The sequence below is a fragment of the Didymosphaeria variabile genome (genome assembly GCF_027946475.1).
Source record: "Didymosphaeria variabile strain IMI 356815 chromosome Unknown scaffold_1, whole genome shotgun sequence".
Taxonomy (NCBI): Eukaryota; Fungi; Ascomycota; class Dothideomycetes; order Pleosporales; family Didymosphaeriaceae; genus Didymosphaeria; species Didymosphaeria variabile.
Window position 1 is genome coordinate 761,768 of NW_026611620.1, and position 27,978 is coordinate 789,745.

At 52.7% G+C, this 27,978-nt stretch overlaps 9 protein-coding genes across 9 annotated transcripts; 6 read left to right on the forward strand and 3 right to left on the reverse strand.

The window, feature by feature from the left end:
* Positions 1–416: 416 nt before the first annotated feature.
* Positions 417–1,708, forward strand: N0V89_000223 (uncharacterized protein; the record flags this gene model as incomplete). The annotated part of the gene is made up of 3 exons (XM_056209047.1): positions 417–843; positions 900–1,318; positions 1,613–1,708. The coding sequence occupies 3 exons, from the start codon at positions 417–419 to the stop codon at positions 1,706–1,708; spliced, it is 942 nt and encodes a 313-aa protein (XP_056075869.1).
* Positions 1,709–2,471: 763 nt separating this feature from the next.
* Positions 2,472–4,575, forward strand: N0V89_000224 (uncharacterized protein; the record flags this gene model as incomplete). Its single annotated transcript, XM_056209048.1, has 2 exons — positions 2,472–2,836; positions 2,883–4,575. The coding sequence occupies 2 exons, from the start codon at positions 2,472–2,474 to the stop codon at positions 4,573–4,575; spliced, it is 2,058 nt and encodes a 685-aa protein (XP_056075870.1).
* A 632-nt stretch (positions 4,576–5,207) lies between these two features.
* N0V89_000225 (uncharacterized protein) lies at positions 5,208–9,189 on the reverse strand (the record flags this gene model as incomplete). The annotated part of the gene is made up of 2 exons (XM_056209049.1): positions 5,208–8,958; positions 9,098–9,189. The coding sequence occupies 2 exons, from the start codon at positions 9,187–9,189 to the stop codon at positions 5,208–5,210; spliced, it is 3,843 nt and encodes a 1,280-aa protein (XP_056075871.1).
* An 877-nt stretch (positions 9,190–10,066) lies between these two features.
* On the forward strand, positions 10,067–12,265 carry QNS1 (glutamine-dependent NAD(+) synthetase; the record flags this gene model as incomplete). Its single annotated transcript, XM_056209050.1, has 2 exons — positions 10,067–10,103; positions 10,161–12,265. 2 exons carry the CDS (start codon positions 10,067–10,069, stop codon positions 12,263–12,265), a joined length of 2,142 nt encoding a protein of 713 aa, XP_056075872.1.
* Positions 12,266–18,296: 6,031 nt separating this feature from the next.
* On the reverse strand, positions 18,297–19,218 carry RPL7_1 (60S ribosomal protein L7; the record flags this gene model as incomplete). The annotated part of the gene is made up of 4 exons (XM_056209051.1): positions 18,297–18,756; positions 18,808–18,974; positions 19,047–19,155; positions 19,205–19,218. 4 exons carry the CDS (start codon positions 19,216–19,218, stop codon positions 18,297–18,299), a joined length of 750 nt encoding a protein of 249 aa, XP_056075873.1.
* Positions 19,219–19,475: 257 nt separating this feature from the next.
* Positions 19,476–22,053, forward strand: NCL1 (tRNA (cytosine-5-)-methyltransferase ncl1; the record flags this gene model as incomplete). The annotated part of the gene is made up of 2 exons (XM_056209052.1): positions 19,476–19,493; positions 19,540–22,053. 2 exons carry the CDS (start codon positions 19,476–19,478, stop codon positions 22,051–22,053), a joined length of 2,532 nt encoding a protein of 843 aa, XP_056075874.1.
* An 848-nt stretch (positions 22,054–22,901) lies between these two features.
* Positions 22,902–23,671, forward strand: N0V89_000229 (uncharacterized protein; the record flags this gene model as incomplete). The annotated part of the gene is made up of 3 exons (XM_056209053.1): positions 22,902–23,047; positions 23,107–23,322; positions 23,392–23,671. 3 exons carry the CDS (start codon positions 22,902–22,904, stop codon positions 23,669–23,671), a joined length of 642 nt encoding a protein of 213 aa, XP_056075875.1.
* Positions 23,672–24,412: 741 nt separating this feature from the next.
* Positions 24,413–25,764, forward strand: N0V89_000230 (uncharacterized protein; the record flags this gene model as incomplete). The annotated part of the gene is made up of 2 exons (XM_056209054.1): positions 24,413–24,800; positions 24,866–25,764. 2 exons carry the CDS (start codon positions 24,413–24,415, stop codon positions 25,762–25,764), a joined length of 1,287 nt encoding a protein of 428 aa, XP_056075876.1.
* Positions 25,765–25,956: 192 nt separating this feature from the next.
* Positions 25,957–27,961, reverse strand: N0V89_000231 (uncharacterized protein; the record flags this gene model as incomplete). The annotated part of the gene is made up of 3 exons (XM_056209055.1): positions 25,957–27,535; positions 27,588–27,868; positions 27,911–27,961. The coding sequence occupies 3 exons, from the start codon at positions 27,959–27,961 to the stop codon at positions 25,957–25,959; spliced, it is 1,911 nt and encodes a 636-aa protein (XP_056075877.1).
* Between the last annotated feature and the right edge of the window lie 17 nt (positions 27,962–27,978).

Below are 27,978 nucleotides of genomic sequence, written 5' to 3' on the forward strand. Positions count from 1 at the left end.
CGACTTCTCGAAAATCTTCACAATGGAGCCTACTTAGCGAATATTCGTTCAGGCGAGGAAGTTTGGGTAGAAATCAAGGTCTGAGGTTGTGGATTTGCATGTGATTGAGCGAGGGCCCCGGAGGTCCGCACGTGGGCCCTAACGGCGACGGGGATCCAGGGTCTCGTTCGCAGAAGCGAGTGCACGTTTCTCAACAAACCGCTTTCACATGCCCGCCCAATGTCTGAGATACGGTAACCCGCTCGAAACCGCCCGTCATGGTGTCCAGGCCAAATTTAGTCATGTTCCTTTGTCTGAAACACTCTTCATCATTTCCTACGTGACCACTTACTCTCCGCTTCCGCATGCGGCGTGACCTTACGATAACACCTCCAAACCTCGTGAACGTACAAGCCCGACTGTTTTAAGCCGTCGAGATGAACGCAGAGCAGGGTTCAGCCCAAGAATTCTTCGATGCGGCGACGACGATTGAAGTAGAAGAGAAGAGGCCCTCGATGTTTTACTCGGTTCTGCCTGCCATGGTGCAGGACCGCATCCCTACGCTCCCGTCCATCCGACGAGCTCTCGGCGATATGCGGAGTTCCTCGAAGTCTTTCAATATGTCGAGAAACGCTTCCGAAGTATCACTGCCGCGAAGTCCACCGCCGGGCTACACGTCACGGCCCATAAGCGCCGCGTTGTCACAACATAGTTCGAATCGTAGCTCACTCGACACTGCAGTGGAAGACGAGGATCTGTTCCAGGAGGTACTCTCAGAGAATCTGGCATCACCTATGAGCACGCCGCCGCCATTTACAGTGTCAGAAGTACGGACAGGCATAAAGTGGAAGTATGCCAATCAAGGTGCGAGCCCCAAACCTCTCCCATTACCCACGAAGAGAAACCACTGACACTCGCAGGCGTCTCCCTCTCCGCACAAGCATACGCCGAATCGCAATGCCCTCGCGTCGACGACACATCCACCATCCTCACCCGCCAGATGTACATCCACAGCCTGACCTACCTCCTCCGGGGCCTGCCTTCGACCCTCTCCCCCGAAGAGACAATCTCCCTACAAGCCGCTCTCCCACCCAACCTCTTCATCTCCGCGCCCTGCGACCACGACCTTTCATTCCCCCACCCGGACGACTCCAGCTCCCCACCCTCCGATCCCTCCTTTCTTCACCGCACAATCGCCACCCTCGTCTTCGAAACATTCGTCCTCCTCCAGTTCCTCCTACCTTACATCAAGCTTTTCCTCGGCCACGCATACCGCTTCGAGAGAAAACACAATGTAGCGCAGCGCTTGGTGAACACGGGAATCATGGGCGCGGATGCGGTACGCAGAACGGGGTTGCACCTGACGCACACTATATGTCAAATGAACGACGGGAAGGTGGGGCTGGCGCTGAATGATCTGACATTTTGGTGTGTGAGAGGGATTACAGGGGGCCTGCAGCAGGGACTCCAGGAGGGGGTCGGGTTGCTGGGACAAGGGCAGGCGATGGAGGAGGAGAGGCCGAGGACGCCTGCGAGACCGGGGAGTGCGAGGGGGAGCGCGAAGTGTAAGAGGTGATGAGATGGGGAGTGTGATGAGTTAATGATTTATGAAATGATAGAATACGTCCAGTAGATTGAGGAATTGAATGATGACAACCTCGTAACTATTATTGCCCTGCCGGAGTTCCCTGCTGTTAGCAGCGAGCCGCGTCCTATATGTGGGACTTAAGCGTGCTGCATGGTCTCGCACAAGACATCGGACAAGCCATTTGGTTGGCACTCTTGAATAGTCCCGGCTAACTGAGATGATATTTGACATTGCAGGGACGCGTACGCTTGTTCTTCCTTGTTTAAACTGCTGAAAGTATAGGCAAGGTGATCTTGTACCAATAGTCGTGTTTGTGATGAGTTTGGGGAGCATGTGTACAGCAGATACCCATGGATTACACGACTAGGAATTTCAAAATGAAGTGGTGTAGATGGACAGCGTCATTACAGGGCAGTGGTCTATGTCTGGCAATGATGTCTTGGCATTTAGTGTTAGCGTCATGCTGTATTACCATGAGATGGCGCCGTGGTCGACGGCTGGTGCAGCGAAAGTGGAATTACCCTGATAGGAAGTTTGGCTGTGGCGTTTGCATGCGCCTGTATCCGAGGACAGTATGAGAAGGGAACCCAATCAAAAGAATATGCACATGCGGGTATGGCCATCGTAGGTGAGCTGGAAAGGAGTCTAGCGTAGCGCCCGAGCGACCCCAACTGCACGTGACGGTGCGCTAGCGTGTCACGCCGGGAAGGCACGGCCCTCCAAAAAGTTCCTTCCGCCAAAAAGTCGTGTCGCCTCCTATCGACCATCTATCATTCTTTCATCGCCAATCGCCAGCCTGCGTGCGGCACTCTTCTCCAACAACTCTTCTACCGTTGTGTTACTTTAATCCTCCTTGTCCCTAGATACCCATTGTAATTGAGCGAAGGAACCCTCGCCTTTCACCATGTTCAGCGCACTGCGAAGATGTCCCGCATCACTTGCGAGGAGCATTCCCACGACCGCGCTTCCATCCAGAGTATTGCGAGCCTCTCTCCCACTTTCTACCGGCCCAGTACGGATAGCGACACTCCGGATACCTGCAATTAGGACGGCGGCATTCCACCAAAGCGCGAGATGGCAAGAGGTTGCGGCCGAAGCAGCCGAGGAGCAGTCGACGCAGAATGGACCCGTCACACAATTCGCGGACCTTGCCACACGAGGGCTGGTGCACCCAAACCTTGTCAACATGCTCACACGGCAGATGAAGCTGGAGACCATGACGGACGTGCAGACGCGGACCATCAACGAGGCGCTGAGCGGGGTCGACGTGTATGTCTATACTATTTGGCATAATGATATCGCTAACATTGCGCAGTATTGCCCAAGCCAAGACCGGTACCGGTAAAACCCTAGGTTTCCTGATCCCCGTTGTCCAGAGAATCCTACAAAACGACCCCACACTCGCCGAACGCTCCCGTGGCTACAAGCGTGCGAAACCGGACGACATCAGGGCCATCATCATCTCACCTACGCGAGAGTTGGCCGAGCAGATCGCTGTCGAGGCCAAGAAGCTCGTATCTGGTACCAGCTTGATCGTCCAGACCGCTGTGGGTGGAACACAGAAGAAGGCTATGCTCATGAAGACCCAGCGTGAAGGGTGCCACATCATGGTCGGTACACCGGGTCGTCTGAACGACATTCTATCGGACCCATACTCTGGCGTCAAGGCACCCAAGCTAAATGCGCTTGTCATGGACGAAGCGGATCGTCTTCTCGACCAGGGTTTCACGGCCGAGATTGATCAAATCAAAACACACCTACCAAACCCTGAGGAAGTTGAACGACAGAACCTCATGTTCTCCGCGACCCTGTCCCGTGAAGTCGTAGACTTGGTCAGGAGCACAATGAGGCCCGGTTTCCATTTCGCCAAGTGCGTCGACGAGAATGAAACGCCCACCCATGAGAAAGTCCAGCAGAAGCTGGTTCGACTCCAAGGCTTCGAAAACATTACGCCTGCTCTTTATGAACTTGTTCAGCGAGAGTTTCAAAGGGGACAGTCTGGCGATGCTCGTCCGTTCAAAGCGATTGTTTATTTCAATTCTACAGCTGAAGTAACGCTCGCTGCCTCCGTCTTCTACAAGCTCTCGGGTGGTTTCAAGCGTGATAAGCCGCTCCACGGCATGCGCGCTTACGAGATCCACTCTAAGCTTTCTCAGGGCGCGCGTACACGCGCCGCCGACGACTTCCGCTTCTGCAAGTCCGGTGTTCTCCTCTCCTCGGATGTCACCGCCCGTGGCATGGATTTTCCCAACGTGACCCACGTCATCCAGATCGGTCTGCCTCGCGACCGCGAGTCATACATCCACCGTATCGGACGTACTGCTCGTGCCGGCAAGGAAGGTGAAGGATGGCTCTTCGTCACTCCATTCGAGCAAAACGAGTACCGCAAGCGTCTCCGTGGCCTCAACCTCGAACCTGACAACTCTCTCGAAACCGCCCAAGCCGACATGACTGTGCAGTCAGAGATGCCTGGAAAGGTGGCGGATCTGATCCAGGAAACCGTCGAAGCACATGCAAAGGTGTACCCCGATCAATTAGCTGATGCTTTCCGAGGTCTCTTCGGTAGCTTCCAGTGGTACGGCGACAAGCAAGGTCTTCTCGAAGGCGCGAACAGGCTTGCTGAGTTTGGCTGGGGCATGGAGAGGCCGCCACCACCACCTTCTTCGCTCTTCAGCGGAGGACGCAGGAGGCAAGGTGGAGGTGGAGGCAGCTTCGGAGGAGGCGGCGGCGGCTTCCGTGACGGTGGTCGACGAGACGGCGGATTCGGCGGTCGTGGCGGCGGCTTCGGCGGCAGGTCAGGTGGTCGTGATGGCGGCTTCGGCGGTCGCGATGGCGGCTTCGGTGGTCGTGACGGCGGACGTGACGGCGGCTTCGGTGGCAGGCCAGACCGCCGCGAAGGTGGTGGTGGCTTCGGCGGCAGATCAGGCGGTCGCGACAGCTTCGGCGGTGGACGAGGAGGAAACAGAGGCTCGGACCGTCCCAGGAGGGAGTCCAACTTCTCCTACTAGACTGACGACCGGCGCTATTTTCTCGACATCTTCGCACCTTGTATGACTGCACTCGGCTCTCGACTTTTCATTTCACTTCGGACATTGTACATTCTTGTAACATTTTTGTACTGTATCGGTATACCCTCGCTCGCCTACGCCGCCTGTTGGGAGGCTCGGACAACGGAGGGCGGTTTTTGCATAGGGGAGGGCGTTACAATCTGCGCTTTCTATCTCCAATCACAGCTCGGGGGCGTACAGATAGATTTAGGGCGGGCAAAATTTGTAGGTTTATGTAATGTAGGACGACGGGAAAAGTAAAGCACAGCAAAGCAAAGCAAATCAACTTCACACTGCATGCGCCATTGATGTTGATGGAAAGTGATGGATGTATCGTAAATCATTCGTAATGATACTATCGAGTACACGCGAGAACGCCGCGCTATGCACGCTATGTTACCAGACGAAAGCCAGAATGCCTCGTTTGAGCCGTGAGTATTCCAGGCCTTGTCATAGTGGGTATAAACACCGAGAGAAAAGGTACAAACCGTCTTGAAACGCCAGCTGCATCGAACATGACCCCAGAAAAGGACTTCTTGCATGCACCCACTTCGAGAAGGAGCAGTATGACGCCTTGCACCCACGTCGTCCGTTCAGACCGTACTCTTACTCCGCTTGTGAGCATCTCCCTCGCCCTTGATGGCGTTGAAGAATTCCTTCTCCTTAGCGTTGACCTCAGCTACCGAGCTCTCAGTGCTGTCCTCGCTCTTCTCGCCCTTCCCGTTGTCTTTTAACTTCGCACCTTCCTCGCTCGTAACCACACCTTTGAGCACGACCTCCAGATCCGCCAATCTGACCGGCTTGATCAAGAACAAATTGACCCCACTCGCGTGAGCTTCCTGCTGTGCCTCTGAGCTCGCCAACCCTGTCAGTGCGATGATGGTGACCGGTGAGAGCGAGTTATCTCGCTCATGGGCGCGGATCTGGCGGGTGGCTTCAAGGCCATCCATTTCAGGCATGTTGATATCCATGAGGATGACGTCCACCCGGCCTGTCGTGGGTGACGCGTTCTCGAGAGTGGCAGTCTTGTAGGCTTCTAGGGCCTCGAGCCCATTCTTAGCAAGCACGTGGCGATGGCCGAGCTTTTCCACAAAACTACGTAGCAGACGCAGGTTGATTGGGTTATCGTCGACCGCGAGACAGTTGAGCGCATTGAAAGGAGCGGTCGTGGCGTTGACTGGGCTGTGATTGACGGACCGAATCTCAGGAGCACTAATGGTCGACTTGACGTGTGGACGTGGAATGCTGAGATGTGATGATGGTATAGACGCTGTTGGACCTTTGGATGTCATGTTTTCCTTGAGCGTGAGCTGCGACAGCCCGGATAATGAGGTGTCATCGCTTTCCGTTGACTGCGCCATAACACGGTTTGCCTGCCGGTCAAGACAAGATGCAAGTGCTTTCGCAAGTTTATGCGGACCACAAGGTTGCGCGATGCATTCGAAGATCAAACCGGGCACGGTGATTGCAGTCGTCGATTGAGCCAGGGCTGCAGCCCGGCACAGAACAATCACTGGTGCGGGAGGGACGTCGTGCGGAGCCTTGCTGAATTGTGCTCTTAAGTCACGCGCTCCAGCTTCGGTCGTCATGATCAGGTCAGGCGCCGGTGCATTGCCGATGTCAGACTCCCACACATCCATGCCGAACCAGTCTTTGCTCATTTCTTTCAGTGCCTTCTCCCCAATCTTTGAAGAGTTCTTGTTCTTCAGGCTCTTGACTTCCACCTGATCATCATCGTCGAAACCCACAAACTGTACAAATTTGCCTTCTGTGCGCTTGAACACATTGGGAATCTCCTGAGTCGGGTTCAAAGCGGATACCGTGGGAGATAGGGATGACGGTTTCAGTGGGCAACTGACGGTAAACTTGGTTCCTCTACCTTTCTTGCTAAACACCTCGACATCTCCGCCCAGTAGTTCCACTAGCTGCTTGACGATGCTGAGTCCAAGTCCAGTTCCTTGGCTGAGAGGGTTCTCCTGCGCGAACGAATGAAACAGCCTGCTGTTGATATAGTCTTCTGACATGCCAATTCCAGAATCAGTAACGGTGAGCCTGAGCTCTACGCTATCGTCGGTTTGATCAGTGCTCGGTATTACCTGGAGTTTTACCTTAATAAACCCAGCAGGTGTATACTTGAGCGCGTTACCAAACAAATTCATTAGGATGCGTCGCCAAGCTCCCGGTTGAGTGCGGAAAATGTAGCTATCCCACTTATTAACATCAACAATCACAGAAACAGGCGGCGGTTCGTATTTCTTTGGTCGTTGATCGAGGCTCTCGAAGTTATTTTTGCTGAAGTTGAAACCGGCGAAGACGGACTCGAGAACTTCTTCAATCAGCACGCTGAGATCGAAGTCGGAGATGATAGTCATGATGTCGTTCGTATGCCCTTGGCTTGGTTTAATCATGTGCTTTGTACTCTTCGCTCGACGCTTAGGACGCCTTTTGGACTCTCCCCGTGTGAGGTTGTTGATCTTCGCATAGTCAAGGACCTTTACACCTGTTAGCAAATTGATACTGAATCCGCCACCATCTGCTCTTACATGATTTATCGTCTCCAGCAGGGTCTTGCCACAATTTTCGATAGTCTGAATGTGTGACTGTTGCTGAGTATCCATCGGGGTGTCCTTCATTAAATCGGTCATGCCGAGGATACCATGCAATGGTGAGCGTAGCTCGTGGCTGATTGAAGAGATGAAGTCTGCCTTTGCGGAATCCGCAAGCTTGGTATCCATCCGGGCCACCTCGGCCATGACGCTGTTACTGAATGCAGAAAGATAACTAAGCTCTTGCTCGTTGGTGAAGACGCGCATAGGATCCGAACTCCATATGATTAGAGACGAAAACCACCTGTCGCGGTGCGCGTCCCACAGCGGGTATATGATCAGGCTTCGAGCTCGTGGAAAGACCTCTCTCAGCACCTGTTCGTCATCGGCGGACCTGACCGAATCGGATCTCCGGGAAACCCCCAGGTCTGTGTCGTCTCCTGCTAAGAAGTCTGCCTGCGCTTCCGGAGAATACTCGTCGTCAAAGTTGAAAATTTGGCCATGAGCGTAATTGCGAAGAAGATGTTTAAGAACGCTTTCGGTCATGAAGATTTGGTTGGATGGCGACGAAGGATTCTGAGAACTCTTAAATCGCGCTGCGCCCAGTATTACGCATGGTTTGTCTGGTTCGGGTGGCAGCTCGGAGGCGAAATCGTCATCAACAAGTCCACCGAAGGTACTGACCTTCGCATCAAAGAATACAGCGCCTTCAGCTTCGACAGCCTCCACGATCATTTGGGCAGCTCTTTCAAAAACAACCTTGGTATCGGGTGCCACTGCATCAAGTTTCCCCTCACCAGTAGGCGACGCCTTTTTCGGCGCGACTGCGGGCTTAACAGGTTCCATGGACTTGACAGGGTCCAAGATTTCCGAGGCAGGCGTAACGACAGCGCTCCCGGCAGCTACGCTGGATGAAGGCGTCGGGCCCGAGCTAGTCACACTTTGAACACTAGATTCGGCGCTGTTGTTCCTCGCCAACAGTGTGGGCTGGATGATAGTTGTTGGCGACACGGCGCCTACTGTCGGGCGGCGTTGCCGTTGAACAGGTGTGTTTTCGGACGGGGACACGGTCGACGACAGGCCTTCTGCCTCTTCCCACCAATCGTCGATAGATGATTTGCCATCGGCAAAAGAGCCCAAGCTCTTCACCATGACTCCGCCTCTCTTGTGATCTTCAGCAGCCCTAGAGGTCTCCAGATGGCGCATGACAGTGCCTGCCATGTCCTTTAAAAAGTTTAATTCGAAGTCGGAGAGGCCATTGCGTGGTTTATCGTCCAGCACGCAGTAAGTCCCGATGCTGTGGCCGCTAGGACTGCGGATTGGAACGCCGGCGTAAAATCGTGAATAAGGCGGGCCGGTCACGAAGGGATAATTCTTGAAGCGCTCGTCCACAGCGAGATCGTTTACAACCAAAGAGGGATGGCGAGAATATTCATCGAAGGGCTGAACAGGATGCCCCCAAGGCAGTTTGACCGTATAATAGCAAATGCTCTTGTTCTTGGGGAATATGGAAGTACCAAATGCCAAGTCGTCCTGTTCGGATTCCGGTTGTCCTGTGATAAGGCATGCCGTACGCGTAGCTTCGGCGAGGATGAAGCAATTCCGTCGGTCGAAGAAGGAAATCAAGCAGCGGCGGCAGTTCAGGCGGAGGGCACCCAGTTGGGCGAAAGCGGCCAATGCCTTGTCGTCAGAGGGCTTGACTTGGGCTGGCGAAGAAGTCTGCGTCTGGAGGGGCGTAAGGACAGGAAGTTCCTTGGGTTGGCCACGATCTTGGGGACGTTGGACGTTGTGGTAGTATCTGCGATGTGTTCAGCGGAGGCGCAACTTGTGCGGTGCTAAGATAAGAGTGGGTGCTGGGTACTACCGCAGGATAAGCAATATAGGGTGACAACTGTACCTATCCTCGTCCTGTGGCAGCAGAGTTAAGACAGGCTTACCTGTAGAACTCGCGTTCCTTGATCCTATCCGCCTCCTCCATGTCGTCGCAGGGTTTCCTGGAGCGCGCAGGCGCAGGGTCGCGGTTGACCATGACTTAAAGATAGCGCACGGCCTGGCAAAAAGAATCGGGCATGCTACGACAGACTAGAGGACGGGCTGACCAGTGGTAGCGGTCTCAAGCGATCAGCGCAGAAAGCTTTTGGCTGTGTCGGTCTAGAAGTCGCTGGCGGGCAATTGGCAACGATCCAGGCGCCGGCGGTGGTGACAGATCCGCGGCAGTGATGGGTATGATGTCACGCGGCTGGGGAAAGGAGGAAGGCGCAGTCCGTGAGCTGCAACTGAAGGCACAGCGACAGCTCTGCTGTCTGCTCTCCAGAAATGACCAGCGTGTAGGGATTCACGTTGGAACATGTGGCAGATTTCTCGCGCTGGAACCGGACCGCGCAAACCCTCGCCCCGCTCTGATTTGTCGCCGCTGTCACCGGCTCCCCCTGGCCTTTACTAAAAGCAGGGTCCACGACCTGGAACACGCGGGGAGGCTCGAATTGTTGCATTACCAGAGTTCGATTTCTTGCTAGGCATGGGCTATGGCAATTGCAGCGCATGCAGGCAACATCGCAGTGCGGTTGCACGGTTGGAGACCCGAATTACGTTGGCGACGCAGTATCCAGCGGCCCGCGTTTTTGTGGCCCTCTGCGGCTCGCGATGGGCATTGCGCGTTTCCAGGACTGCACAGATGGCCGAGCCAATCGTCGGCGGCATCGTCGGCATCGTGGCACTGCGGCGGAATGCCGGAGCGGAGATGGGGCTGAACTGCACGTGATGTCTGTGGCTAGTGCCGCGGCTGTGACCGAAAAGAATCATAGCGCCCGGCATCGCGACCACTACTGAGCTTGGACTCATACGCAGTTTACGCTCAACACTGCTTGCTTTGATACAAGGACAGCTCCTCATCACGGCCTTCCAAAATGGGGAGGTTAATGCATGTTGCGACATGCGCTCTCAGTACGTATCTATAGTGATGAACCCTATAAATACCTCGTTTTCTGACCGTCTATTAAGATCAGTGGGCTCTGGACTTCAATGGAAACAAGGACCGCATAGTAGAATCCATCCGAATCGCCAAGAGTAAAGGAGCAAAGCTTCGCGTGGGGCCTGAGTTGGAAGTCAGTGGGTATGGCTGCCTCGACCACTTCCTCGAAGGGGAGATCTACGAGAATTCCATGGCCATGCTCCAACAGATCCTCGAAGACAAGTCCCTCCACGACATCATTATCGACCTTGGAATGCCCGTTCTCCACCGCGGGAATCGCTACAACTGCCGTGTCGTCATCCTTAACTCCAAGATCCTCATGATTCGTCCCAAGATGCATCTTGCCAACGACGGCAACTACCGCGAGATGCGCTACTTCATTCCCTGGAAAAAGCCTCTAAAGGTTGAGGAGTTCGTTCTACCAGATGAAATCGCTAAGATTCAGGGCTCGAGGAAGGTGCCTATTGGAGATGCAGTGCTGAGCACGAACGATGCTTGCATTGGTGTCGAGAGCTGCGAGGAGCTATTCGTGCCGGAGAGTCCGCATATCAATATGGGCCTGAATGGCGTCGACATCATCACCAACTCGTCGGGCTCCCATCATGAGCTGCGCAAACTTGAGACCCGCATAGCGTTGATTCTAGAAGCCACACGCAAGAACGGCGGAGTTTACTTGTACAGCAACCAGAAAGGCTGTGACGGCGACCGCCTTTACTATGATGGGTGTGCTATGGTTATCGTTAACGGCCAGATCGTCAATCAGGGAAGTCAGTTCAGCACGACCGATGTAGAGGTTGTCACTGCTATCGTGGACATCGAGGAAGTCAATTCGTTCCGAACCAGCCCTGCGAGAGGCGCACAGACCCAGTCTGCTCCAGAATACACACGCATCGACGTCGACTTCTCTCTCGGACAGGGCGAAACCGATCTCGACCTCGACGTGTTCCCAAACAAGGCCCAATCTCTGCGTGTCCACGCTCCCGAGGAAGAAATCGCCCTCGGTCCAGCGTGCTGGTTGTGGGACTACCTCCGTCGGTCCAAATCCGCAGGCTTCTTCATTCCTCTGTCTGGTGGCATCGACAGCTGCTCCACGGCAACACTCGTCTTTTCTATGTGCCGCATAGTCTATGCTTCAGTCAAGGACGGCAATGAACAGGTCATTGCAGACGTCAAGCGCATCTGCGGCCCTTATCACCACGACAACAACTGGCTTCCCAGCTCTCCACAAGACCTCTGCAACTCAATTCTCCACACGGCTTACATGGGAATGGCCAGCCAGTCCTCCAATGAGACCCGATCTCGCGCCGAGCGTATGGCCAAAGACATTGGCGCATACCACACAGACCTAAACATCGACCTAGCCTTTGACGCGCAGCGCCAAATCTTCACCCAAGCTACAGGTTTTGACCCCAAGTTCAAAGTCTACGGCGGCACCCAAACCGAGAACCTCGCATTGCAGAACATTCAAGCCCGCCAGCGCATGGTAACCGCCTACATGCTCGCTCAACTGCTCCCCACCGTCCGCCAGCGCGATAATGGCGGTGGCCTCCTCGTCCTCGGCAGCGGCAACGTCGACGAATGTCTCCGCGGCTACCTCACCAAGTACGACTGCTCCTCCGCAGACATCAACCCCATCGGCTCAATTTCCAAAACCGACCTCAAGCGCTTCGTCCGCTGGGCCGCCAAGTCCTTCTCCCTCCCCATCCTCGACGAGTTCGTCGATGCCACCCCCACCGCCGAGCTCGAGCCCATCACCGCAGACTACGTGCAATCCGACGAAGCAGATATGGGCATGACGTACGCGGAACTCTCCGACTTCGGCCGCCTGCGCAAAGAGAAAAAGGCAGGCCCGTACACGATGTTCTGCCGGCTTGTGCACGACTGGAAGGACCGCGCGAGTCCGAGAGAGGTCGCGGACAAGGTGAAGAGGTTCCACCACTTTTACGCCATCAACCGGCATAAGATGACGACTATGACGCCGAGTTATCATGCGGAGGCGTATAGTCCCGATGACAATCGGTTTGATCTGAGACCTTTTCTGTACCCGTCGTTCTGGGAGTCTTATTCTTTTAAGATGATTGACCAGCGGGTGGAGTTGCTGGAGAAGAGGGCGAAGGAGGGTGGGAAGAGCTAGCGAGGGGAAGCCATGGGGTGTGGTGTCGCGGGGTGCAATGATATAAAGGGCGGATCTGCTGAGAGATTTGCAATGTAGTAAGGATTTGTATATAGATGGAAGACTACCTCTACCATTGATTGTACCTGGCTGCGTGTTACTGCGCAGCTGATGCCGCACCAAATGCCCCTTCCGAGTGCTGCTCGATTCTTACCCTGCGTATTACTTATCCGCCATAACCCTCCGATGCTCAACCTCACATTCCACTCTATTTTAAAATGCCCAAATAACATACCTCCCAGCAGCCAGCGGTATTAATTAAAATGCCCATTTCCCTTTTCTTGGTTACCTCCTCACTGATCGCACCTTCCCCCTTTCCTCTCTGCATCCAGTCGTCTACCACCAGGTCGAGATGAATTCATGACCCTCGCTTCCTGAAGCCGACACACATGCGCTGAATTTCCCCGCAAATTGAGATTGTTTCAGAGATTGCTCTCAGTGTACACTACGACGACATTCATGTTCAGATTTGAGACTTTGATCGACGATCCAGCCTTTGTAAGGAGCGTCCACAGAGATCAAGAGGTCATTGCTTTGCTCCATTTCAAAGAACCTTTTTTTTTTCATTTTGGGGTTTTGCACGGAGGACGTAGGGGTATATTGTCATGGGAGTGGTGGGGGGAGGGTCTGCGAATTGGAAGTTGCCGGTGATGGTTGTGATGAACCGGCAGACGTTGATAGACTTTCCTCCAAACTTCAAGATAAATAACTTTCTCCTTCAAAAGCGTTCTTGAAGTGTTTCGAAAGTTCGACCCGAACGGTGGCTGTCGAAGGTCTATGGTCCTACTTTCTGTGATCATATCACGACTTCTCTCTGCAGCGGCAGCTGCTGCCGCCGCCGCCAGTATGGCATGTTCACATACCTCAGTAGCAGAAAGAGCGATGATTAGCAGGTTCACGACCAAAACAAGGGCGATTGCCGCTTAACATTCTTTTCTCTTCTTTGCCATACCTAATCAGAGTAAGCTATCGTTAAAGATGTCTTTCGCTAATTATTTCTACCACATCCTCTTGCTCTGCGTCCGGTATACACACCCGAACGACCTCAGAAACCTAAATCTCTTTGTGTTTGGAGGCGTTGCCTGGACCATAGTCGGCACTTTCAATTCGCAGTACTGGCTTCCGCTTTGGATCTCGATCCCGATCCTGGTGTTCGCCATCAATCTTTTACTGCGCCATGTCTATGGGCCCTGGTTCTATTCGCTTCATTCGCAAGCAACCCAAATCCAACACAGCGGTGCAAGTCAAATCGAAGTTGACGTCGAGGCTCAGCCTCTCAACTTCCCGCCGCTGCCCGACATGTTCGATCTCGAGTACAATCCATGGGTGCTCCCGTAGGGGACACCTAGATCAACTCCATCAGCGTGGTCAAATTGTTGGTGCTGGGGACAATAAGAGTGGTTGATGGGGGGTTAGGTCCCTGGCTGGCACCGACGGCACCCCTCGGGGGCGTCGGGGATGGAGCGGCCCCATGTCCGGCTTAATACATTGGTCTTCGCTTCTCGACCGCATCGTCGCGTTGGCTCGCTTCGCTGATGGTGGGTCACCGTCTGTATTCTTTCGTAGACACTTGCTAATTAGGTACGCTAGGGTCACCGCTTCGCACTATACGTTGTTGCTGGAAGCTCCGCACGGGTCTCTATCATTACTGTCTCCTTGGAAGATGTTGCCATCACCCGTACAAGCACGCGTATCAATCGCCGGCGACTTGACGTAGCTGGATCCCGTTTTGAGCAAGGGTCTCCCGTTTCCCGATTCACCGCCGTGCTCCCGTGCGAGCTTAGCAATATCGCCGAAGTCATAGGACGAAGCCGTACCCTCGTTGAACACCATTCGATCTTCCAAGAAGCGAAGACAGACGCATTCTCACAGTTGAGAGTCCACTGCATTTCCCCTTTCGCAGCTAGGTTGGTGTTACAGCTCGACGGTATTGAAGCCAGTCTGGGCGCTTCCGGTATCTTGTGGCCTTCCAGCTCTTCAAGTGCACATGATTAATTGTTGTCGACAACTTTATCGCCCACTCGTCCTGTGCTCTGATGAGGTGCAAGGAAACGTCTCGTTCGAAGATGCAAATCACTCCCCTGCCGCTGCGCCTTCCAAATGGCTTCTTGATCGAGCAGGAAGACAAACAGATGGAAACATTGCCTCTTTCGTTACGTCTAGCGCCAGACGAAGGCTGTGCGGGCGACGATGACAGGTGCTTGCTGAATTACCAGAGCAGTCCTTTGATCGCAAAATCCGCCAAGAACCAGCATCAGTTTCGATACTGTGACAACAACTTCCGATCGGGATTGGTCAGAGGGTTACCCTGGCCACTGCACTGCCTCGGTATCCGTCATCGTTGCATGCGTAACTTGCCTCCGACATAGCTCTAACGATCCTCAACTACCTATGGTACTATAGAAGTCGTTATCAGCTTCGATTTCCCCTGGTTGTTGGGCCCGGCGACCCACTGCAGCAACTCAACGTCCTGCGATGGTCTCAACAAGATAATAAATCCTCTCTTTCGATTCACTTGTTGCCCTTCAAAATTCCGCATATTCACATCCATCGGATCTCCAGCAGCATTAATATGCTTCGCAAATTTCCGAGACTCACATGGTCGCGGAGTATCTTTTACAGCCTCATGTCACTCGCCTCGGTAGCTGCCTGGCAGACCTTTTCCTTATACGATTCGCCCGGTCCATGGTCTGTGCTATTTTGGTCGCTCAATCCATTCTTTGCAGCCTTTGTGTACCGTCGCATCGACCGGCTTATCCATAGGCGCGGGACCTTTTCTGATGAGACACGGATGTGGCGAACGTACACAATTGTAATATGGTTCTGTATGTGCTTCCACGGCCAGATCTCGATTTTTACGCAGGAATGCCTTGCGAAGGCCTTTGGAGAGCACGTGCTAAAAATATGCTTGGACGATGAATGTGTGCAGATTGGCGAAAAGGCTCAGGCACAAGCGATACACTTTGCGGCTTCTTTCCTCATTGCTTGGTATTTGCTGGACATCTGCACATGTGGGAGGCTGTTGGATACTTGTGCAGTGACATCCTGGAGCTTGCCGTGATCGTCTCCTTCCTTCCAGGGCCTATATCCGGGGCAGCTGCGTATCTTTCGCTCAGATTTGTTTCCTCAATTTCCCTTGGAATCGAGAGCCATGAAGGATTTGCTTCGACTTTCGACTTCAGACAGCGGCAGGCGCTGCCACTTTCTGTCCTGTACAGCTCATAAACGTTGCGCTTTAACATCCGAATCCGGAAACCCTGCCACTCATCGCAAGATATTTACAACTTCTAATTGTCTGGACTGATTCCATATCGTTTTTACAGCTGGATAACCACCCGCTCGATGCTCTCCTAGACGCAATCTCAGGACGCCACAATAAGAATAGCCGACGGAAGGGACCAAAATATCGACTCTTCCGGCTTTTGGATTGCAAATTATTTCCTTGGTCTCCGTCCACGGGAACCGGAACCCATTCTTCCACCACCTTGGGACACGTTCACTCCACTATTGGCCCAGATGATAGCTCTCTCATTTTCAGAGGAAGACCTCGGGGCCAGGATAGCAGTGGATAAAGTATCGCAAGGACAGCGGACCATCTTCACTGATTCCAGGTATTCTGAATGCCTGATTACAAGTCATAGAAACAATCAGTTTTTGTGAATATTGTACGTACACAGGATTTTCCCTCCGCTCATTGCTAACGGTGGTAGAATGTTCTTGGGCGGAGTTTCTCGACTGCTATATTATATCCTGGGTTTACCCTCAACATACGGAAAATGCCGAACGTCATTTTCTCGAGATTCATCTTCTCCTTCGCCTGTTGGACTTGTCAGAACCCTATTTCGTCGAAGGATACTGCCTTGAGGCCTTCATCGCCTACTAGATGACTACGAATGCGCCTTTCGCTCGAAGCAACACACTGAAGCCTCTGTGGGCAATAATTGCGAGATATATTAGAAGACCACGACATATTGGGGTCCAAGCACTAGCTAACAGTCAGTGGCAAAGGTATATAAAGCCGTCTCATCTTGTGGCCATGAGAACTTATTGGCTTAATCACATGTTAGTGTCCTCGATCAACTCGACTCAGAGTCTTTACTTGGCCCAAAAACCGATGTGGCGCGTCCAGGACTCCGCTCACGCTAAATTCAGAGGGTCTCTGGGATGGTAGACTGGAGAACCATCGAGCGCGAAAGCTACAGCGTGTACTTCACAACATGGGCGCAGCTTCGATGTTTGTTGATGGTGTATAAGGATCTGGAGCACAGATCGCACAAAAGGTGCGCCGATGGTACGAGCAAGTGATTTCTGACATCCTGGGGTTAGTGTGACCAAGCTTTTGCGTTGTATCGAGACCTAGCATGGTTTCAGTGGGTATTAGACTTGCTCCCATCAGCCCTACGTCCTACGATGAGCATGCGATCAATTGTTTTCCGAGACGGGAAGTGAAGACTTCCATCCGCCCTGCGGCCCTTTACAAGTACCAATGACAATCCTACTACAAGAGCACTGCGGCCACCAATCAAGGCTAACTACCTTGCGGCCATTGACCATCTCCAATCTCTCGTCTGAATGAATACTGTGGTCTCAAACCAGACAAGCTATCAGAGTAGGGTTCAAAGATTTCAGAGATGAGCCATCATAAAGATGGAGTCAAGATGTTCAACTTTGACGGCCCAACAACCAACTACTGAGGAGTTCATGTCGGTGCGGATACTTATCTGAAGATATCCATGAAACCACAGTACTAACGTGCCAACAGCAAAAATTCTTGGTTCAGAAGGGTCGAGGCCAAAAGAAGGCAAAACAGCATGGCGCCATGGAACGATGGCTAAACGAGACGAGTGGAGAGGAGTCGTGGAGTGTGCACGGGCGCTTCGAGATTTGGTATGGATGTCTGGAGGTTGGTTCGCGCTTTTCGTGGATGTGATGGTGTGTAGATAGAGTAGTAGTGGAGGCAGCACATACTAAGGGGTTCTAAATAGAAACATGTGTACACTGGTGTCAACAATAATTTCGGGCCACGCTCATACTTCCGTTATTGCAATACATGTTGCAGTAGGACATGTTGCAGTAGGTCACCATCGAACGAACGCAACGGTAGGTCTTGAGAGCGAAAAGGAAGGAAATTTCATCTTAGAGAGGACAAATCAGCAAAAAAAAACAGCGAAGCATAGTGCAATAGAGCGCACACCAAAGCATTCCTCGTGTCCTCGTAGCTACTTAAATCGAGAACACAAACTCAGCACCATGCTTAGACATAGTTGCCACGTCTCAATAACCATACATGTAAGTCTCAATACTGGATGTTGTATGTAAAGGACCAACAAAAAGTAGTATGGAGTTTATGGTACAAGCTAAAAGGTGGCAAGGTTTTACAGCATCGCAGCGCAGTCGGCGCTGCAAGGCTGTATGGTTACTTATGCCTTGCAAGATTTAGTGCAGTACGACGTGGTAAGTGCGCGAGTAAGGATTATAAGAGTTGAGAGATAAAGTGCGGCTGGGGAAGGCATGGAGACTAGCAGGGTTAACAGAGTGAGAACGCGACGCCCTACTCTTCAGATGATGTTCACACAGCGCAGGCTCATCAATGGTGCGCGTTTTGTGATACGCACGTAGCAAATAATTGCCTTCAAGCACAAGATACATTGCCATAGTGAGCAGGAATGCGGGGGAACAGGATGCTTAGCGCGTAGTGTAAGAACGGCATAAGGAAGAATACGCAATGGGATCTCAATGATCGCATCAAAATCAAGCAACAGGGATGAATTTGAGAAGCTGGGAAGGAACAGGGTATCATTGTAACATCTTCATTCATGAAAGAGCGGCCAATCATCGTCCTTGTTCAGGCGGATTGGCTCACTCTGGCCTGCAGGCTGAGCCCGGCATGACCTCGAACCTAAGCTAACTTTTGAACCCAGGTAATTGACACCATGTTATGACCCAGATAATGTTCCTCTACACAAGCCTAACGCCATCTCATACAATCAACCTAGTTCATCTGGCGGACGAGGTCGTTGATGAAGGCCTCCCGGTTACCAAGGTCACCGCCCTCAATGAAGTGCTTGAACTTGCGGGGACGGAAGCCACCAGTGGGGGAGGAGAGCTTGAAGGGCCAGAGGAAGTTGGAGGCCTGCTTGAAGTTGGGGCCAACGGTGTAGATCTCGTGGATGAGGTCCTCGATGCAGACGATGCCGTACTGGCCGAGGTTCTCCTCGATGATCTGGTTATCAGAGAGCGGGAGGCGCTGCTTGTTGACCTTGCCGTAGCCGCGCTTGTAGACGAGCTCACGGACGGTCTTAAGGTTGGGGTATCCGTAGGTAACGAAGGGCTCGACGATCTTGAGCATCTCGATGGTGGCCTTGGTCAGCTTGACGAAGATACCATTGTTGATCTGGAGGAGACGAAGAAGCTGGAGGGTCTTGCGCTTCTTAGGGTCGATCTTGTTGATACTGCGAAATTGTTAGTCTCCGCTGTGGCGCAGGATGTGTATATGAACGTACCCCTTGATGCGGACGACGAAAGCGAGCTTAGACTCGGCGGGGACGAAGAAAGAGTCTTCCTGCTTCGCCTTGCGCTTGGCCTCGATGATGTCGCGCTCGGCCTTGACGTACTCCTGCTGGTACTTCTGGGCGCGCTCGAAGATGACAGAGCGCTTCTTCTTGTTGGCCTAAGACAGTCTTAGCCAACGTTGATACTCCTAACTGCGATGCAGATCATGGGAGATTGTTATTTATCGCACCTCACGCTTCTTCTTCAGGTCGGCGGCCTTCTGCTCGGTAGCCTTGGAGTTGGCCTTCTGCTTCTTGAGCACCGACTCGGGGACCTCGATCGAGGATTTGGAGGGAACACTGGTGCTTTTGTTAGCAATATACAGCAATCAGAAAGTAATTGACCTACGTGCTGCCGGCCATTGTGCTGGTTGTTAGTATGAGATTGACGAGTGTCGAGGCTAGAGGTCTGAAGTTCAGGAAGCGAAAACGCAAAATTCAAAGTGCTGCTTAGGTAACCGCCAAGAGTTTCTCCCACCTATCACCACGTGATGATGCCCCACCAATCAGCCCGCCCCATCGTTCGCGCAAGCTACTGAACTTTTCTGGAGTTCGAGTCTGCAGCTGTTGCAACTCGTACTGCACACCAACTTCCCTTCCATATTCCTCCAATCGCTACAATGGGTCGCGGAGGACGTGTAAGTACACCTTCCAACACTTGCAACATTATTCTGACCGTTACAGGGCGGCGGACGCGGACGCTTTCGCGGTAAGAATAAAGGTCGTGGCGGCGGCGGCGGTGGCAGAGATACAAGGACCGAGTCATGGAACGATATCCAGCGCAAGAATGAGCTGTTCGAGAGCTACTATCGCAGGGGCGGATTTCTGGAGGAAGCTGAATTTGAAGAGATGTGGAAGACACTAGCCACGGACCTGCCCAACAGTTTCCGATTCACAGGCACCAAATCCGATGCGCTCGCCGTGCGCGAGATCTTCAAGAAGCGCTACATACCTGCGATTCAGTCTATGGACTTTGAAGGCGAACCCGTCGAGCCCCCAAGACCCGTCGCAGCTTTCCCCGATGAGTTAGTATGGGACATGAAGACGCACAAGAAGGTCATCCGACGATATGCGCCCTTCGCCGAATTCCAGAAGTTCCTCGTCGCCGAGACCACTTCCGGCAATATTAGCAGACAGGAAGTTGTGAGCATGATCCCGCCGCACTTCTTGGATGTCAAGCCTGGCATGGTCGTCTTGGACATGTGCGCTGCGCCGGGCAGCAAAACTGCACAGCTGGCTGAGATGATCCATGGCGATGAGGAAGAGCGGGTCGCAAGAGCCGCTCGTGACGAGAACCCTAATGTCGACGGCGAGGGTGACTACAGTGACGATGGAAGATCTACCGGTCTGCTGATCGCGAACGACACCGACTACAAGCGCGCTGGCATGTTAACGCATCAAGTCAAGCGGCTCAATTTCCCGAATCTGATTGTGACGAATCACGACGCCTCAATTTTCCCCTCTGTCGAGCTACCCTCCCAGGGTGGAAAGAAACAGTATCTTAAATACGACCGCATCCTAGCGGACGTTCCTTGCTCAGGAGATGGCACAGCGCGCAAAAACCCCAATGTGTGGAGCAAGTGGACCCCCAAAGATGGTCTTGGTCTCCACAACCTACAGCTACGCATTCTTTTCCGCGGTCTGCAAATGCTCAAGAAGGGCGGTCGCCTCGTCTATTCGACCTGCAGCATGAACCCCGTTGAGAATGAAGCCGTAGTTGCTGCCGCGATTGAAGCGTGTGGTGGTATCTCCAAGGTCCAGCTTGTTGACGGCTCCGGCCATCTGCCAAATCTGAAGAGGAAGCCTGGACTGAACAAGTGGAAAGTTTATGACACCTCTGCAGTTCCCGGTGGAGAAAAGACTGCGCATCTTTTCAACAGCTGGGATGCATTCGTAAAGGCTAAGCAGAACTACGATAAGGAGGAGCCCGAGCGACAGTTCTCCAGCAAGATTTCCCCAGGATGTTTCCCTCCTATCGAAAAACCCGAAGAGGAGCGCATACCCCTTGAGCGTTGCGTCAGGGTTTATCCTCACTTGCAGGACACGGGAGGTTTCTTCATCGCTATTTTGGAGAAGATCGACGATATCAAAATCGCACAGATAAGCGCGTCAGACAATACGGAGCTCCTCCGTAAGGCGATGCAGGAGTCAGAAGCTACGACCCCAGCAGCCACGACCGTGGAGCTTTCCGATGCAACTGAACAGCCCAATGGGAGCACTTCTCCGTCAAAACGTAAGCTGGACGATGCAGATGTGCAGAAGCCCGAGGTAATTAAAAAGGTAAAGACTGAAGAAGCTCCTTTAGAACAACCAGTGAACGACTCAGACTCCAAGTCTAAAGTAGAAACACCTGCCAAGGCTCCCAATGGCGCCGTTACCAAAGCCCCTGTCGACGAGCCCTCCAAGCCCAAGGGTGGCCAGCAAAGCAACAAAGAGTATTTCGAGTACGTTCCCGCAGACGACCCTTCGATAGCCCAAATTCTCAACTTCTTTGGCATCTCCTCGCGCTTCCCGCGTGACCGCTTCATGGTCAAGAACAAGGAAGGCCTTCTTCTCAACAAGGTCTATTACACGTCTGCGCTTGCGAAAACAATCATCAACCAGAACAAATACCGCGGCATGAAGTTCATTCACTGCGGTGTTGTCATGTTCGTCAGCCACAAGATCAAGGATGCCGAGCTCATGAAAGCACCCTGGCGGTTACAGAATGAAGGAATCCGCATTCTTGAGCCCTGGGCGGAGCAACGTATTGTCAAGCTTACGAACAAGAACACGCTATACAAGCTTCTCATTGAGATGTTTCCCAAAATGCCTAGGGACGGAAGCCATGAGATCGGTGAGGTAGGCGACCAGTTGAAGGATATGGACATTGGATGTTGCTTTGTGCGCGTCGAGCAGAGCGAGGGTGAAGATGGATTCCCATTTCGCATGGTCCTACCGCTGTGGCGACACCCTGGCAGCGCGAATTTGATGGTCGACAAGGACGATCGGAAAGCGATGCTTCTCCGCTTGTTCAACGAGAAAGACCCTCAGATCAAAAATCACGTCGCGGAGAAGGCAGCTGCAGCAGCCGCGTTAGAAGCTAAGGAGGCTGAAGAAGAGGAGAGCAAGGACCCAGCAGAGGCTGAGGCCAAGGCGACCATGGAGATCGAAGAGGAGGGAGGTGTGAATTTGGAGGATGCTATGGAGGTCAGCTGAGGTGTCCTTTCAGACTGTTTCAGCTCGCTCGCGTGTCTCCGTGGCACGCTTTGAGCATGTTGAGCACCGCGCGTTGGGCGCATGTAAAGCGCTACTGCTTGCTACGAGCGCAGCACATGAGGCCATCAGCATTGCGAGTATCTGGGGCAATTCCGATATATCTGTATACTGCTTCCTGATGATACATTTGCAAGTAGTCCGGTTCTTTATTCATAGCATATGGGCACCTGGCGTCGGGGTGTGCTTTGGAAGCTCTGTGAGTACTTAGGACAACGAGCCAATACAAAGCAGCTTTACACCTTCGAATCGGTATGGAACTCAACCTCTGACTCTCACAATCAGCGGTTTTTTGGGTGCGCCTACGGAGGAGTTGCTTTTTATTCAGCTATTGCCTTTGTACGAGTCACTCAAAGCAGCGCGTGGTCGTCGCGTGTCCTGCCAGCCTGAAAACCGGTCAATCGCGATCGTGTGTCGCAGCGACCGTTGTCAGGGTCCAAACGACGTCATCAACATAAACAATCATACCAACCATGACCTGCACATCACCCCACGTCGCTTCCTATTACACTCTGTACCATTGCGACCGATCGACATTCCTCGTTCCTCTCTCATAATCGCGAAACTCTTGATCTGCAGCTAAACCCACTCTTCGCACCTCGTTTCTGAAATGCGCGGCAGGCATCTTCGCGAGACGCCCAACATCGCTCGGGTTCAACAAACTACAAGGCTCCTCGCAAGAGTCACGAGTTGCGATCAATTGCTCGCGCCTGCAGCTGGGCGTTCGGTATATTCGACGACCGCGTCACAAGCTCTGCACCACATCACACACCTTCCCATCGCTGCGCAACATGGCAAAACCTACAGTTGATTGGAAAAAGCGCGTTCTACTCCCCTTCTGGATCATCCGAATATGTCTGATGCTTGTCATAATCATCGGCTTCTCTGTAGCGATGGGCTTGAATCACGATAATGCCCGGCGCATCTTCAGGTACCCGTACGTTTTCCGTCGTTTCTCCATTTGCGGATCGATCTTGAGTTGCTAACTCTTCACAGCGCTGCAGTAACCTTTCTTTTCCTCACCGTCCTCGTTCTATTACTGGATGTGGTACAAATCCTCTTGTGGGCCCGGGACACGCTTTATCCTGCTTACTTTACCGGTTTGACTGTTTTCCAAGCGGCCTTCTGGGGCCTCGTATTGCTCATGGATATAATTTTGATCGCGAAGAAAGAGCAAAGCCCTCAAGCAGTGGGGCTGGTTGTTGTTGTGTTGTACGTGTCTCTCCCTTCAATAAGGCCATTCGAGATTGGATCAACCCTGCTAACATATAACAAATATAGCCTCTTATACCTCGGCCTCTTCATCTATGCTCTACGTGGTCACATGAAGCTACGCAGGATTGGCAAGCGAGGCCACTACGCGTCGGCAAATAATATCGAGACGGCTGCCGTCGCGGAAGTGCGGTGCTCAGAATCGACGTTCGATCGGAACGACAAGCAGCACCGTAAGCCGATGTATCATGGAGGTGATCTTGGGGAATCGAAGCCGCTAGATACTGAATATGACGAACCGATGGAACGCTATGTCGATCAGCCGACGAAGTCTGCGAAAGAGGTATAAAGAGGGTCGGGCAAAAGATGTCGCATGCAGTGCTGGGTCACAAGTTATGATATCGCGGACAACTCCAAAAAAAGATTAAAAGCACAATAGATTGATAAGGGCATACCTAGAAGTAACCGATAACTTTCGGAGCATCTGATAACTAAATTACATACCATTCTCCAATTGAACTACTGAATGGGCCGATAGTAACTACTGGGCGATTTTGCAGGGTTGTAGAGCTTGAGAGCTTGAGAGCTTGAGTAGATAAAGTGCTGCGCACTCTGTGTCTCCAGCGTGCATCCCACTTCTATCAACTGCTGCAACTTTCTACATAGATCATTTCCACGCCTCGCCGCCCATGGGTCTCGCGACCTTTTTGTTCGAGATCGCATGCGGAGATTCAAGATTTGCAACCAAATTCGAACTGTGAATACAAGTTCGCACTGAGGCTATTTTCATATACATCAAGTCTTCTGGACGTCTCAAGTAGTTACTTAACGACTCAAACCAAAAGATGCATTCAAAGCATACTCCACCAAGGGAAGCAAAGTGTTATTCTCATACCCGACCCTAGTCTAGTACTCGTCCCTGCATATCCCCGCACCTCTACTTCGTCCACCTCAGAATCCTCTTGTCAGCACACAACCCCGCAATACGTCATGACGAACCTCGGTTGCCTTCACACCATGCGGATATCACAGCAGACATGTAATATCCCCAAGAACGCAAGGCTATCACCGCTTCATAGCCTACCTCCCAATGCCTCCCAACCAGCAGCTCGTCCAATCTCGCGGCATTTACCACGGCCTCCCCGTCCACGATGCCTCCCTCAAAGGCCTCACCGCCATAATAACCGGCGCAAACGGCATCTCGGGAAACTACATGCTGCGTGTGCTAGCGCAGGATCCGGAGCGCTGGAGCAAGATATATTGTCTGAGTCGGAGACCGCCTGCGATTCCGGACGGCCTACCGAGTAATGCGGAGCACATCCCCTTGGACTTTTTAAAGGATAAAGAGGAGATTGCCAACGTGCTGAGGGAGAAAGGGGTTAAGGCAGATTACGTGTTCTTTTATAGCTATGTGCAGGTCAAGCCGAAAGAGGGTGGTGGGCTATGGAGTGATGCCGAAGAGATGTGCAGGGTGAACGGTACGTCTCTCCTCCTTTCCATGTCTTGATCTCGCCGAAAGAAGAGGGGAGCTAATCCGCGTCAGTGGCACTCCTCCAGAATTTCCTCGAAGCCTTACCCTTGGCAAGCATAAAGCCCAAGCGCATCATGCTGCAGACCGGCGCAAAGAATTACGGCGTGCACCTCGGTCCCGCGGCTACTCCCCAGGAAGAACACCACCCGCGCGTAACGCTAGAGCCAAACTTTTACTATGCGCAGGAAGACTTCCTCTGGGAATTTTGCCGCGCGCAGGGCATAGAGTGGAACGTAGCTATGCCGTCTTTCATCATGGGCGCCGTACCCGATGCGGCTATGAACCTCGTCTACCCCCTCGGCATCTATGCCTCCGTCACCGCACATCTCAAGGCTACACTGGAATTCCCGAGCGACTTGAAAGCTTGGGAAGCCACGCACGTCGGCAGCTCTAGCATGCTGAATGCGTACCTCGAAGAATGGGCCGTCCTGTCTTCACAAGCGTCGAACCAGAGATTCAACGCCGCGGACTCCTCGCCCTTCACGTGGGGAAGCTTCTGGCAGAAGATGGCGGGATGGTACGGCGTTGAGTGCGGGCGGCCCTCATTTAGGAAGGAGGACTACACGGCGATAACGACCCCGCATGAGCCGCCGCCCAGGGGATTCGGCCCCCCGGCTACGTACCATATACGCTTTACGCTAACGAGCTGGGCGAAGCAGCCGCATGTGCAGAAGGCGTGGGCGGAGATTATCGAGAAACATGGCTTGAAGAATGCGCAGAAGCTGGAGGATATGGATATTGATCGGATTTTTGCGTTTGCGGATGGGAGTATGATAGGAGGGACGTTGGATCTGAGTATGAACAAGGCGAGGAAGATGGGGTGGCATGGGTTTGTGGATACGAGTGAGAGTATGAGGGAAGTTTTAAGTGAATTTGCAGAATTGGGAATGTTGCCACCTTTGTCCAAGTGACGCAAAGGCGGATCGTATAAAGCTCCATGAGGCAGTCCAGCACGCAGTATCATTATATGAAGGCCCGTTGTGACTGCAAAACTTGCGCCTTTTCTAAAGGGTATCCTGAAAGGACTTGCAGAACATACGTTTTTCCAAAACAGAGCAAAGCCAAAGCAATTATTCAAGGGGAGAATCGAATGCTTCTGCCTACTACATAATAGCCATGCCTTTGCGTTTATTCATCTTCGCGTCGAGCATTGCCTGAATGTGTTCGTGATGCTCCGCCGACGCCATCTCTGTAATCAGTGAATCAGTCTCGTGTTGATACATATGGTGTACCATTGCCTTACCAATCGGACCGCTACACAAAGGTAGCTTTTGCCGGGATGAAGCCTCATACTCAAGGACTGCGTGGTGCCAATGGATCTCTTTCGCCATGCGCTGAACGATCTGCTTCAAGTCTTCGCTTTCATCAGAGACGGCGATGGCCAACTTCTTCATCTCCCTCTTCGTCGCCTCATTATCGAGTTTGTTGAGCCTATAGAAGATGCGGCGTCTTTGGACTTCAACACTAAAATCGCGTGGAGGCGCTAGCCTACCGAGCCTTGTGATCGCGACCAACGGAACTTCGGTGTAGCACCAAGTGCCCGGAGCGTTCAAGGTATTCTTGTGAAAGACCTGGACCGAGAGCAGGTGGGCGAGTTTGGCGTTGAGCTTGTCGGCCAAGTACAATTCTTGTCGTATGGTGGTGGCCTCCAAGCTATGTTCTAACAGTGGATCCAGAGATGACTCACAAAGCTCGTGCGTCTTTGCTGACGAGACACGCAGACGGACGAGAAAGCAAAAAGATTGCCCAGGTCGAAGAGCATTCAATGTGGTAGAGCCATCGATCTCAAGTACCTCACACCCACTTTTCGGCCGAAGGTCCACGTGTATGTCTGTGATACTGCCAACCGGACCCGTTGAACGTGCCTGGAGGATAATCTGCTTGATGCGACCAGGAACTGATTGATAGTGAGTCCAGTTACTGGCAGTAACGTTCTTGCAGCATGTCTCATGGCAGACCATCTCCCTATGCTCCTCATTCGGAACGAATGGTAGCACAGCAGAATTGATCTGGTGGACATGGAGGTTCGGAAATGTATCGGACACGGAATGGAGCACATTGAAGACGGGAGATAGAAGTATCATGTGGCAGCGTTGGTGCTTTGGCGATCCCATTTCCAACGATTTGGCAATAGCCAGGATGACGTTGCTCATGGGCGGAGTTGGGCGTGGCGGGTTCCACTCTTGAGTGCCATACTTCGCGATGTCCAAAGTCAAATTTCGGAAAACCTCCTCAGTGTCCGAACATACAGAACGCAACGGGAGCAGCCTATCTGGGACCGTGCTAGCTACAGAGCCATGCGTACAGTGAGTCGTATAGAGAGCGACACGGTCACCCCGATCAAGTTGATGAAGCCCTCCAGTGGCTGCTTCGAGAGCACGCATGAGGCCGTCCTTGCTGACATAGTACCCGTTGTCGACGATGAATACCACATCAATGTTCGAATCCGCAAGCTCACGGCGATTGTGTAGTACGCCCTCAATCTCAACGATAGCCCAGAATTCTTGGTTCTGGTCTGCCTTAAGGACTTTGATTTCCGACAAAATGGTGACCATTGTCTTCAGGGTCGTTGGCATCGAAGGGGCTTCAGATCCTTCGATTGCGTCCGTGTCATGACGATTTCCTAGCGGTGATGGGAGACCGCGTGCCACCTGCTTGGTCATCGAAACAATTCTGGTATCGCTGCTTGAAATTAGTTTTGAAACTGACCCGGTCGTCGTGATGGAGCACTTACTCCACTGCTCCGGTCCTTGGAAGCTCAGTGGTATCACGGCCATCGTCACCGCTATTCTCAGTATGAGTAGCTAGTTCATTTCCTTTCGCGTCACTACTGGACCGCAGAAGCCGCGTGAAGCCGTTAGAAAAGAGGCGAGCACGCGAGGAGCGTCGCTTCGCCGATTTTGGCTCTCCAGCGTGCTGCACTTCCTCAAGGGCCTGCTGCGCGGGACTGTGAGCTGAACAGATCGTGTTGTTGGATGAAGACGGCTCCGACCCAGGCTGCGAAAGCGTATCGACCTGTGGCCACGATGTGGGCGGCGCGTTCGAGCTATCACGTACCTTGCTCGATTCGGCAGATTCCTTGCCACTGCTACTTCGCGAGAAAGCCATGATAGAGTGAGAGGCGC